Source organism: Poecilia reticulata, unplaced genomic scaffold (genome assembly GCF_000633615.1).
Source record: "Poecilia reticulata strain Guanapo unplaced genomic scaffold, Guppy_female_1.0+MT scaffold_453, whole genome shotgun sequence".
NCBI classification, from domain to species: Eukaryota; Metazoa; Chordata; class Actinopteri; order Cyprinodontiformes; family Poeciliidae; genus Poecilia; species Poecilia reticulata.
The window spans coordinates 2,480-14,514 of record NW_007615217.1 but is presented as its reverse complement, the minus strand read 5'-3'; the positions used below and the strand labels follow the sequence as shown (position 1 = coordinate 14,514).

General features: G+C 38.2%; 1 protein-coding gene across 1 annotated transcript in view; it reads left to right on the top strand.

Moving 5' to 3' along the window:
- Nucleotides 1-5,563: 5,563 nt before the first annotated feature.
- Nucleotides 5,564-12,035, top strand: part of ears2 (glutamyl-tRNA synthetase 2, mitochondrial) — an 8,763-nt gene continuing 2,291 nt past the window's right edge. The window contains exons 1-9 of the mRNA XM_008403333.2: nucleotides 5,564-6,023; nucleotides 6,785-6,940; nucleotides 7,590-7,779; nucleotides 7,881-8,031; nucleotides 8,150-8,471; nucleotides 8,917-9,025; nucleotides 9,195-9,348; nucleotides 10,565-10,695; nucleotides 10,768-10,903. Coding sequence (XP_008401555.1) covers nucleotides 5,849-6,023; nucleotides 6,785-6,940; nucleotides 7,590-7,779; nucleotides 7,881-8,031; nucleotides 8,150-8,471; nucleotides 8,917-9,025; nucleotides 9,195-9,348; nucleotides 10,565-10,695; nucleotides 10,768-10,903 — 1,524 coding nt within the window. The 5' untranslated portion in view covers nucleotides 5,564-5,848. The remainder of the gene's footprint in view (nucleotides 6,024-6,784; nucleotides 6,941-7,589; nucleotides 7,780-7,880; nucleotides 8,032-8,149; nucleotides 8,472-8,916; nucleotides 9,026-9,194; nucleotides 9,349-10,564; nucleotides 10,696-10,767; nucleotides 10,904-12,035) is intronic.

The following is a 12,035-nucleotide window of genomic DNA, read 5'->3' as shown; positions in this document are numbered from 1 at the left end:
TTTTTTTTTTTTATTATTATTATTTTTTTTATCTGACACTTCTTTATTTAACCTTCATTCATTCACTTTCATCTAGTTTTTATTTTCTTTCTTTTTTTAGCAGACTCAACAAAATAAGCAATTGTGGTCAGAGAGAACAACTAGAGGAAAGGTGAATAAAGAAGCAGCCAAACTCGAAAGAAAAACATATAACCATCCTACGGTCTTAAGAGACGAGGCCAAATTAGCTTTTTAACCTGTACCATTCCTGCCGCCATCCGGTGGGATGGTACTGAACCTGTGTGCACTTTTACGAGTTTTTTTTTTTTTTTTGGTCTGGTTTCGGGAACTGGGTTATGACCTTAGCAAAGACTGATGAGCCTTTCCATCAGAACCATCTTTGATGGAAACTTTTGTGCAACACTATATCTTTTACTAATGATGGAATTTATTTTTACAAAAACAACATACTGTGATAGAATGAGTCATTAGTTTGTTTTGAGCTTTAAATATAACCTGAAGAACAAATCATGACAGATTTTTTTTTATGTATGTAAAGTTTAATTGACTGTGTTTTGCTTGAAGACAAACCACCTGCTCTTACCAGTTGTAGCTCCAACGAGGTAAATCAGCAGGAAAAGGTAGCGTGATTTCATAATGTGACCAGTCTCATGGGATCAGAGGGCTTTGTGTTGAAAATCACTAGAGAGGGAACAAGAAAGAGCTGGTCACAATGAGTCACTATTCTCTGAAAAGCAATTGTTGATTTACAGGGTTAGAAACCGGCCTTTGGCTATTAAAGCATACACTATTTACTTTTTTTACTAAACTCAACACATCATAATACAGTGACATTTTCTCTCAGAGGTGGAGCACCTCTTGAAGTTATGCATTTCAAAGCCTGATAAATGACAGCAGTGCTGAAGGCTTTGTCCATCCATTGTCGCCGTCCTTTCACCTTAATGCCTGTGTTTTTCTTGTGAGCAGGAGTTGGGGAGTGGCAATCAGATATTTTACAGTCAATGTGGCGTAAAGAGGCCTTTAACGCCACAACAAAAAATTCCAAAGACAATAATAGATCTGTGGAAAGAATGCTGAAACTGTACACCATTCAGCTCTCTGACAATGGGCGTTGGGACATCTAGTTGATCTTTGTAAAAATCTTTCAGGTTTATTATCGCTCTTGGTTCTCCGTCTGTCAGAAAAAGATAAAAAACTATCTGAGTTATTTTGAAGGCAAGCAGTGGTGTAATGGGGGAAACAGAGAATATGTAAAATTTGAATTATTTAATTTTCTGGTTTTATGGGACGATTAACCTGTGGGCACTAAAGACCATGTTTTCAGCATGAACAACAAGGTTTTTCACCAAAATTCTGTTTCATATGTTTTTGGACTTTTATATTTTATATATGTCTACAGATGCTTCTGTCAACGTGATTACACTTTAGTTTTGCTAACACAGGTCTCTGCGTTCTCTTGACTTTGGAGAAAGGAAAGAAAAAAAGCTGGGGTTTTAATTACTACCAGGTGTTTAGGCCATGCCTTGTAGACATAAAACCCAAAATTATTACTTTGATAGACGTATTTACTGCCTCTTTTGCAGAGTTTATACTCTACTACAGTCAAATTTAAGGAATAAACTGTAAACTATTTTCAACTCAAAAGACGAGCTTAAAAAAATAATCCCCTTAGAAATATCTTCCTTATACAAAAGGAAGCAGTACTTATCAAAAAATAAGTACTGCTTAAACACCAACGCCTTTTTCTGGAGTAAATTTCTCTCGTAATTTGTTTTTACCTCCAGAAAATACATGACGTTAATGAATTAGTGCCAAACAACAACAAAAAAAAATCTAAATTATTGCTGAGATCTCTTCCTGGACTGCCAAAGCTTGCCCTTTCAAATCTTTCTAAATGTTTCACCCTTTCCGAGGGCACAGAACTTAGCTTTAAACATCAAAGATAAGTTCTGTGCTTTCATGTAAAAGATTGAGGTGGCAGATAACAATTATGCGAACATGTGATCAATAATTTATTAATTGTGCTAATGTCGAATATTTTCTTTCTTTTAAAAAAAGCCCCTTTAAATAGGTATCAGTTTGAACTTATTTAACCCCTCACTCACTAACCACTGATTGTGTATTTAATTTACAATTAACATTAATCTGACATAAATGGGAGATTATGTCCACAGTTTACTAGCGTCCATTAACAAGCTTACATAATGACGCCAATTAAAATAGTTCATGAATACAGTCAGACAAACAGTTTTTCTGAAGAGAAATCATTGAGTGACGATACCACAGGTTTTGACTTTTAAGGCTATTTTTTTTCTTATTGGTTTGTTTGTTTGTGACTTTCTCTAATTGAGAAGCAATTAATGTAACAGTTCTGAAAACAAAAAGATTCGTCTTGTGTTGAGCCTGTGAGGATAAATGACAGGCAGGTTTAAATCTGAGTGTTTGCTCAGGATCGCTCCGTGAAACTTTTGTAAATACAGAAGAGAAAGCGCAAACATCACTCAGGTTATTTAATAGAGAAATTCCCCCAAGTTCAAAGGTCAAGTTTGACGTTTGAAATTTGATACTTTAAACAGTAACGCTGAATTAAAAAAATCAACAACTAAATTCTCTGTAAAGACAAACATATTAATTATAAGTTATGAAAGATGTTCAAATGCTGCAGAAAGGAAATAAAATGATGTTAAAGAGAACAACATGAGAGTTTGGATTGACAACTGAGTCATAGAGCTCTAAATAATACTGATGTAATTATCCTTACAAACTTTCCATTACAAAAAGAGATGTATATAAATATAACTTTTGGAAAAACTGCCATTGATGTTGAAAGATACTATCTGAGCTGGTTAATTCACAGCGTTGAATGCATTTACATATAAGAAAAAAGCGATGAAGTATCAGATTGTTGCTGCTTCTGCACTTCCCTTCTTTTCCCCTTTCATGAGCTTTTACCTTTCACTTCATAACCGGTCCGGACAGTGTGAACCATGCATGAATCAGCATTTCCCTTGATTCTTTTTTGGAAAGATGGATCACATTTAAAAACTGCATGTTGTGGTTCTCAAGGTTTACAATTCATTGATCTCTCCTGTAAGAAAATCCCTGGCACAGAAATAAAGTATAACAAGTACCTGAAATCAGAGTGAAATCTTTTACCTTGTTTGTATGTGGAGTCCTCCAGGTGCTGTGGAGCGTCTCTCTCTCTCTCTCTCTCTCTCTCCCTCCTGACACCTGAGACTGCTGTGTTAATTGTGCAGGGTGTGTTGCCTTGTGACGATGTCACGGATGAGGAAGGTGGCTGCCTCGGCCGTGGCTCAAGAGGGAAGAGCCAAACTAGGATTCTAGGTAATGTGACGATGCAGTCACAACTGGCTTTTCAGTAAATCAGTGCTACAGAGAAAGCAAGCAAAAAAAAGTGACGAGATTCATGTCTTCTTCAGCAGAATTTTATACTGTTTTATTTACTTGAGCTTTGTTTAAAGTAAAACTAAAACTAATTCCATGTGAAAACTCAAAGATGAACAGATTTCTCTTGGATTTATTCTGAATGCTGAACAGTAATCTGTCACCACACCCACTGCAGTCCCAAGAAACACCAAAATAAGGGTGAACTGGTCTGACGTTGATCACAGGTGACGTGATTGATAATCCCTTTATTGAGCTATACGCCTTCCCTTTTTCAAACAAGTCTGTGTCGTTCTTTCATCAAAAGGTAAATATATCACTGAAAAATGCAGACACGCTCTGTTGGAACTGCAAGGAAATGTGTGTAACCCCAACACTTGTGGAAACTTTAAATTTATTAACATATACTAACACAAACACACACACACCCATACACACCACATTGTGAGCATACCCAAATCAAGTTCAACAGGCTTTCTTCTGTCATGACTTAATACGTTGAGGTCTGTATTACAGTAGACTTTTAACTCACGGTTTCTGACATGGTTAATAGTGGCTCACTGTGTTATGTTCTGGGTTGTTTAGAGGTTTTTTGAGGTTTGACTATTCTGTGTTCCTCAGCCTCGTTCTTTCATTTGATCAGTTTTACTCTGTTTTACTTTTTGTTCAGTCCTTCTTGGTGTTCCAAGTTGTGTTTATTTCTTGTGTCTATTCTTTCTTAGTCTAGTTTAAGTATGCTTCTTTGGTCTAGTTATTCTACGGACCACAAATTTGGAACAAACTTCCAGAAAACTGTAAAACAGCTGAAACACTGGGTGCCTTTAAATCTCAACTTAAAACCCACCTGTTTAGAGTTGCTTATGGCTAAATTGCGGGTTTTGATGTCTTCGATATTTTTAATGTTTTTATTTTTACTTTTCATCTAGTTATTAACTTCTTTTTATTTCTCTTTCACACTGTCTATGTAAAGCCCCCCCGGAAAACGTCCCAGTTAAACAAATCTATTTATAGGGGTGTGAGAATCCTTGTCAAATGGCGTTTTAACTAAAACTCAGAGGTGTGAGACGTTTAATTGAAGTCCTACAAGGGGTGCGGGTTTGAATGTTTTTATCTTTTTTAACTTTTTTCTTTTTCTTTAAAAAAAATCTCTTTGTCTTTCTAACTGTTTATTCACTGTCACATGCTGTTTTTATTTTTAATTATGTAAAGCACTTTGAAATGCCTTGCTGCTGAATCAAATAAAATTTGATTGATTGATTGATTGATTATTCTGTAGAGTTAGATTTATTTCCTAGGCCCCTGTGTACTCTCCCTTTGCATTACAGTGCATCCATAAACTCATAATTTATGACATACTAGAATTTTAGCATTGGAAAACTATAAGCTTAAAGATTTTTTTGTTTCTTTATATTGTCCCTTGTAGGTAAAATGTCACAACTAAAAGGAGGAAATATTCTAAAATAGGAGGCAGATGTTAGTTTCTTTTTTGTCACATTCCATTTAACTTTGATTTCGTGAGGCAGACAAATGCAAAGTGGTGCATAGCTGTGAAGTGAAAAGAAAATGAAACACGATTTTCAGTGTTAAACCAAGAAACACACATCAGACAGGTTAGAATAAGCACGTTGTAGAGAATTGTGAGGCAGGATTGGGTTCTATGATGATATCTAATCCCAAGTGTTGAACATCTCAAAGATGTTCAACACTCCATCTGCAGGTATTCCAACACAACAACTAGGACTGAACACTGTGTTCAGTCCTGAACACTCCTGGTTCAGTCCCTCAACCAGGAGTGTAGCACAGCTACAAAGAAATGGTGGAGGAAGTACTCAAACACTGCACTTAAGTAAAAGTACAAATACAAATACAAATGTCATTTTACTGAACAGTGTAGCAAATAATGCATGTTTTGAACCCCAGTGTCACACCACATGGAGTCGTCTTTTGAGCCAATTAACTTAAATAAGTCACTGATATTTTCAAACTAATAAAACAAAAACCGCAATGTGTGACATGAATGCAACGTATAACACATAGAGATTTACTGGAGTAGAAAGTACAGATACTCAATGAAAGAAGTCAAATGAAATAATAAAATACAGTAAAAGATTGAAAGCATAGATAAATCTTTTTTTCGTCCATTTCTTTCAGCAGAGAAACTAATCCAACGTGGTGGCTTGCCTTCTGGCGCCCTCTAAAGGGAGAAGCTGAAAAATATGAACTTAGCTAAAAAGAGAGCTGCGCTCTCGCTAGATGGCAGTATTAATAAAGTTAGTGGTTTCTCCAGTCGTATCATGCACAAGAAGAAGAATATTAGTCACATTTGACCCAAACATTGACAGAAAATAGAAGCCAAATGGGAGATTCTGCTAAAATGTGATCATGTTCTCTCTCACAGTGTGTGTTTTTGGTTATTAGTTAGTAATTAAACCGTTTTGCCGCCATGTTGGTTTGCAGTTGGTGTTTTCTGCGGAGTCGTGTTCTTCAGAGAGGGTTTCAGTCTGTTACAGCAGTCAGACTCAGACGGGCTGAGCCCCAGGTAAACTCAGCCGCTGTGTACCGATGGTGCTCCACTGTTCAGGGCGAAGTGAGGGTCCGGTTTGCCCCCAGCCCCACAGGTAAGTTCCTCATTTAACTGGGAGTTATTCTATGTTGGGAGATAATAGCAGTTACTTAATCATCCTCTTTGTGGATCGTAAAGCATACACGTATTAAACAACATGCTTATAATGTTAAGTGTGCCATGAGAAGTTGAAGTATGCTTCACTTTTCCCACATGCAATTTTACACCCTTATTACAAAATTTATTAAATTAATTTGTTGACATTATGTTGTGCTATGTGTTTTTTTGTTTGTTTTTTTTGGCCGGGAGAGAGGGCAAATCTAATCCATTTTGGAAAACAACTGTAAGATCACAAAATGTGGTAAAAATGAAGCCCTGTGAATTCTTCCCGCAGATGGACTATATTTACGTGTGTGCGGATTATATGCGCACACACAATAAGTAGCACATTAGACAATTTTTTTGTCTAAATCTTCTAAATGAATTTGTGAATAAAGGCAATAACTTTAATTTAAGTAAGTTATTGTCTTTAATGAAGAAATAATTAGCTGAGTACTTCCGAAGTACTTAGCCAGTTTGATATTTACTTAGGAAAATGTAATCATTTAATAGGTTTGTAGACTATTTTAATAAAAGCATAATGCATTGTATGCTTTATAATCATGTGGGAATTTAGACTTCCAGCCTGTTTGTAAAATAAATTTTATGGAAACCTTTTTTTGTCTGATTTAAGAACTATATTTTTTCATTTATAACCACCTGCTTATAAATCTACTTATCTATGATGTTCTGGTTCTTGATTGCTGTGGTTTACAGGCTTTTTGCACCTTGGAGGTCTCAGAACTGCTCTCTACAATTATATTTTTGCAAAGAAGTATGGAGGCGCGTTCATCCTGCGACTAGAGGACACGGATCAGAGCAGGCTGGTTCCAGGAGCAGTAGAGTCCATAGAAGACATGTTGGAGTGGGCTGGTACGAGGTTTTTCAAAGAATTTGGATTGTTTGACACAGTGCGGTGTGAAAGCGAACGGCAGCAGCTGAAAATATAACAAATGAAAAACCTAAACCCAGGGCAGTCCACCAGCGGTCCGCTGTGTTTTTTGTGTTGAAAAAATGCTTAAAGTTACAAAAATTTTGAGGTTGACGAGCAAGCATCATAATTTGGAAATAATAGCTTGTGAGGTCAACAGAAGCGGGTACAGCACAATTGGTTCACACCTTCTCGCACCCAGTTAAGTGTGTCAACTACAAGCCTAGCTTAATCCAGCTTTAGTGTCACTGTTACTGGTGTATAAAAAAAAACCCTTTTTAAAATAAACAACACTTAGCCTGGTGGGGAGGCAAGTAAAGCCTAGTGGCCTGCCAGACTTATAATACATTAGGGGGAAACCCTGAATTTTGGTCCCCAATTAAACCGAGTCTACCGGAGGATCAGGTGTGAAAACACCCTTAGACTACTGTTTTAGCAAAGCTATCCACTCTAATTACTAGTACAATATGGTAAAGACAGTTAAAAACATTACTTTTGGAATCTATTTCTGTTTGTTTTACAATTTTAAATCCTTATTTTATCATTATATAAAAGGACAGTCTAGTCTCTAGCCTCTACCTCCATCTGCAGGTATTCCACCAGATGAGAGTCCTCGTCGGGGAGGACCCTGCGGTCCATACCTCCAGTCCCAAAGATTAGACCTCTACAATCAGACTGCCAGGAAGCTTGTAGAGACTGGTCATGGCTACTACTGCTTCTGCAGCCCTCAGAGGCTGGAGCTGCTGAAAAAAGAGGCTCTAAGGGCCGGCCAGACACCACGGTACCTAAACAGTCACGAAAATTTGTTCCTGAACAACCAAAATGGATCAAAGATGTGTACAGGATTTTTGCACAGAATTGAGTGTTCACCTGTTTCTACAGCTACGACAACAGATGCCGTCACCTGCGAGCGGACCAGGTCCAGGAGAAGCTGGCTCAGGGAATGCCGCATGTGGTCAGGTTTCGACTGGAAGCTGGTGTCGAGCCTTTCCAGGACCTGATCTTCGGATGGAACCACCATGAAGTGGCGCAGGTCGGTCAGGAGGGGAATTCCCCTTGAAAGGTGTAGGTTGGGAACGTCAGCATGCCGTTACTCTGAACCTGGGGGACACCAAAATACATTTCTTCAACCTGTTTCTTCTTATCCTCAGGTGGAGGGCGATCCAGTTGTGATTAAAGCAGATGGCTTCCCCACCTACCACCTGGCCAACATCGTAGACGATCATTACATGAAGATCAGCCACGTTCTGCGAGGATCCGAGTGGCTCATCTCGACCTCCAAGCATCTCCTTATGTATTGCGCTCTGGGATGGACGCCGCCCATCTTCGGACATCTGCCGCTTCTGATGAATAGTGATGGCAACAAGCTGTCCAAGAGGCAGGGGGACATATTCATTGAAAACTTCTGTAGGGAAGGGGTTCTCCCTGAGGCTCTGCTGGATATCACAACCAACTGTGGATCTGGATTTACCTGTAAGTGACGAAGGGTAACATGTAACAGTTAGGGGTGTCCCGATGCAACTTCTTCACTTCTGATATGATGCCGATATTGCAGATTTGAGTATTGCCAATAACGATATTGAAAAGACATGATCAAGTGATATTATTCAGAGAACAATAGTCAAAAACAATATGTAAGGGAATAACTGACCTATTTATTATTAACCAATGAGTTTGCGTGTGGAATATAAGTGTTGATGGGTAGAAATGCTTGGGCGGATTAAATGCTGGAGTGGAGATTTCAGATGCAGGCTGATATAATCCAATCAGTTTTTGATATTGGATCCGTTGATATCAAAAACGGATCCGATATCAAAAACGGATCGGGATCACCTTAGTAGAAATAAGCTTAAGATAAGCTCTGTCAATATTAACTGAATTTAAGTAATAATAATTATTTGCTTATCCTTGTATACAGCCAATCGGATGGGACGGAGGTTAGAGGAACTGATTTCTGAGTTTAATCCTTCAAAGATCACAACTCACTCTGCTTTGTTAGACCTGGAGAAGCTACCAGAGTTCAACAGGTGGGGGAGAAATCAACTTCATATGAATCTGTATTAAATCAATCCAACCATATTACAAAGGCTGTTTTTAAAGTTTAACTTATTCTGGAAATTATTCAACCGGAAGTTTTTGTTTTTCTGAAAAATCATAGATTGATTGCTCTCTGTTTCTCCTTGGGACTTTGGACAGAATTCATCTGCAGCAGCGAATTGAAGATGAGCAGAAGTGTTGTGTGCTTATAAAAGATCTACAGCAGCAAATCCAGCAGGTTTACACTGCAGAGATTCAGGATAAAGAAGTGCTTGAAGGAGATTATATTAGACGTGTGCTACACCTCCGTAAGGTAATCTCAGCTACATTCGCTTTATTTCCACTGAGCGGTACGCCATAGACTGGTGCAATACAGTACGCCATTTTATCTGTTTCCGTTGTAGTGTATTGTACGTGAAGGCCGTAAAGTTAATCCTTTATGTTCATATACAGGTTGTCTATTAATTTTTGTATTGTTTTCTATTAAAAAAGCAGTATGTTTTGAGAAACTGAAAGCTTTTTGAATCTTCCAAGACCCTATGTTTTGCAACTTTTTGTGTATTAGTCAACTATCTCAGTGAACGATGTCAAACTTGCAAACGTTCAGTTTAGTTTTCAGCTTTATTGTGCAAAATTTATAAAGGCTAATGTTTCAACACTGTCTTAATCACAGTAACTAAAGTCACCAGCTTATTTGACTTTGACAATGGCTTGTGAAAATATTCACATCTCTTAACCTTCTAAATTTACTTTTGTACGATCATAAATTTTATTGTCCATTGGGGTGCATGCACACCAGCCCTGTTTAGTCCGCTTAAATCAAATTGTAGTTTGTTTGTACAGAAAGTGCGGTTTGATTGATGAGACGTGAATGCGCAATCAAACTCTGCTTCAGACCAAATAAATAAACTCTGATCCACCTAAAAACCTAGAGCATGGTTCAGTTGAAGTGAACTGAGGTGCGATTCAAATGCATGTGTGGATGTAAGCAGACCGAAGACCATCCAAAAGCAGGAAGTGGAATACAGTGCAGGGCATTCTGGGTCAGTAGAGCCAAAATAAAATGCACTACCAGGAGAAATAGCTCGTGGTCTTTTACAAAATATGAAGGAGAAATCCTACAACTGCTAAAATCTGACAATAGTCCACTTCTGTTTACGTTTTGTGAAGAAGGAAGCTGCATTGGTCTTATGAGATTTTTGTGTCGTTTCCTTCGGTGGTTCTTGGTGCAGTACCACCACAGGCGAGGAGGGGAACAGGTTTTTCAATAAGTTTGGATTGTTTGACACAGTGCAGCGTGAAAGCAAATTGCACCAGCTGAAAATGTAGCAAATCTTGCAATTTTGGTCCCCAATCAAACCTAAGCTGCCAGAGTATCAAGTCGGAAAACAACCTTAGTGTGACTTTATGAGATAGATCAACATGAAGTTGCATATAGTTTATTTTGCGATTAAAATTGTTTTCTAAGACATTGCATGTCTAAAGTAATATCTTCAGTAGTATTCAATGAATTGCTTTCTTTTCAACAGGGTCACATAACTTCCCTGAAGGAGCTTGTGAGCCCAACCTACTCCTATCTGTGGGTGCGCCCTTCCCTCTCCATCCAGCAGGTGGCAGCACTAACCAAGGAGGCTTCTCATATTGCGTCGTTAGTTCTGAGGTTTGAAAGCAGGCATTTACTGCATATCAGCAGTGTTTTGTCAAGTTTATGAATATTTGTGTGTTTGTGCAGGTTAATAGAAGAGCAGGGAGAGGAGCTGTCACTGGACCAACTAACCAAAGATCTAAAGAGTTTGCCTAAGCAGACCAAAGCTACCAAGTACAGAGAGGTGATGAAGCTGCTGCGCCTGGTTCTCAGCGGCTTGCAGGTACCAGTTTACATTGCTTTGAGCTCTAAAGTGTGTGTGTTGTGTTTAACAGATGTTGGCTGATTCACTCTGGGGATAATAAGACCCACACCACAGAGAACTACTCACTCTCATGATGCATAGGTCTCACACTTTCTGCCAATGAGTCATTTGTCTTGAGATTTTTGTAAGCCTTATGAGTAAAGTCTAAAAAGCTAATTGATAAATACTCTGTACTCTTTCTTCAGGGTTTAATTGTTATTTTTTTAATCTTTAAAGAAAGTATGGATCATTTTTGAAAGTTTGTGTTTATGGTTTGTTTGCCTGTTAGTTATAGTGGTACATTAAAAAAAGATTTATATTGCATAAAAGTGCAATATTTCTTCCCCGTCATCTCGGAAAGCGAAGCTCATACATTTTATCTAGAATCGACAGGCATATATTTCAAGCTTTTGCTTCTTATAATTTTAATGATTATGACTCAGAAAATTAGAATATTGTGAACAATGACATTCTTGGAAACTGGTGGTGTTGCACCCTAATCAGTTGATGAACACAAAACACCAGAAAATGTGTCCTCAGCCTTTCAAGCAGTCTCTCAGTCTGGGTCAGTAGGCCACACAGTCATGGGCCTACTGCTGAGTGGACAGATGTCCAGAACACTCAAAGACATACCTGGAGTTGTCCTTTGATTCTTTTAAGATTGAAGGATTTGAGAAATCCTTCAATCTTCCGTAGCAACCATTCAGCTCTGAAAAATGCCTGGTTGGACCTAGCTTCGCCTTCGAGGACAAAGCTCCTCCTCATTCAGTTCTGCAATAGGCTGGTGACGAGCAGTTTATTTGATCCATGTGTGTTTGGGCAGATGCATCTAAAGTTGCAGGATGGTAACCCTTGAGGACTGGAGTTGGTGACCCCTGCAATAGACAAACAATTTTTTTTTCAATAAAGGTTCTGTGTAGTTCATTCATGTGACTAGAATCATAATAAGACTTGAGTAGAGGTATGGTAAACATTTAGTCAACTTGTGCTCTAAGCTAAGGCTGTAAACGTCCAGTTTTAGTGGTCATGTTGATGACAAGGCATTTTGTGTAAGTTTGCCGACTTCTATTTACATCACAAGACCTCAAATTTGGGAAAAGACAAAAAAAAG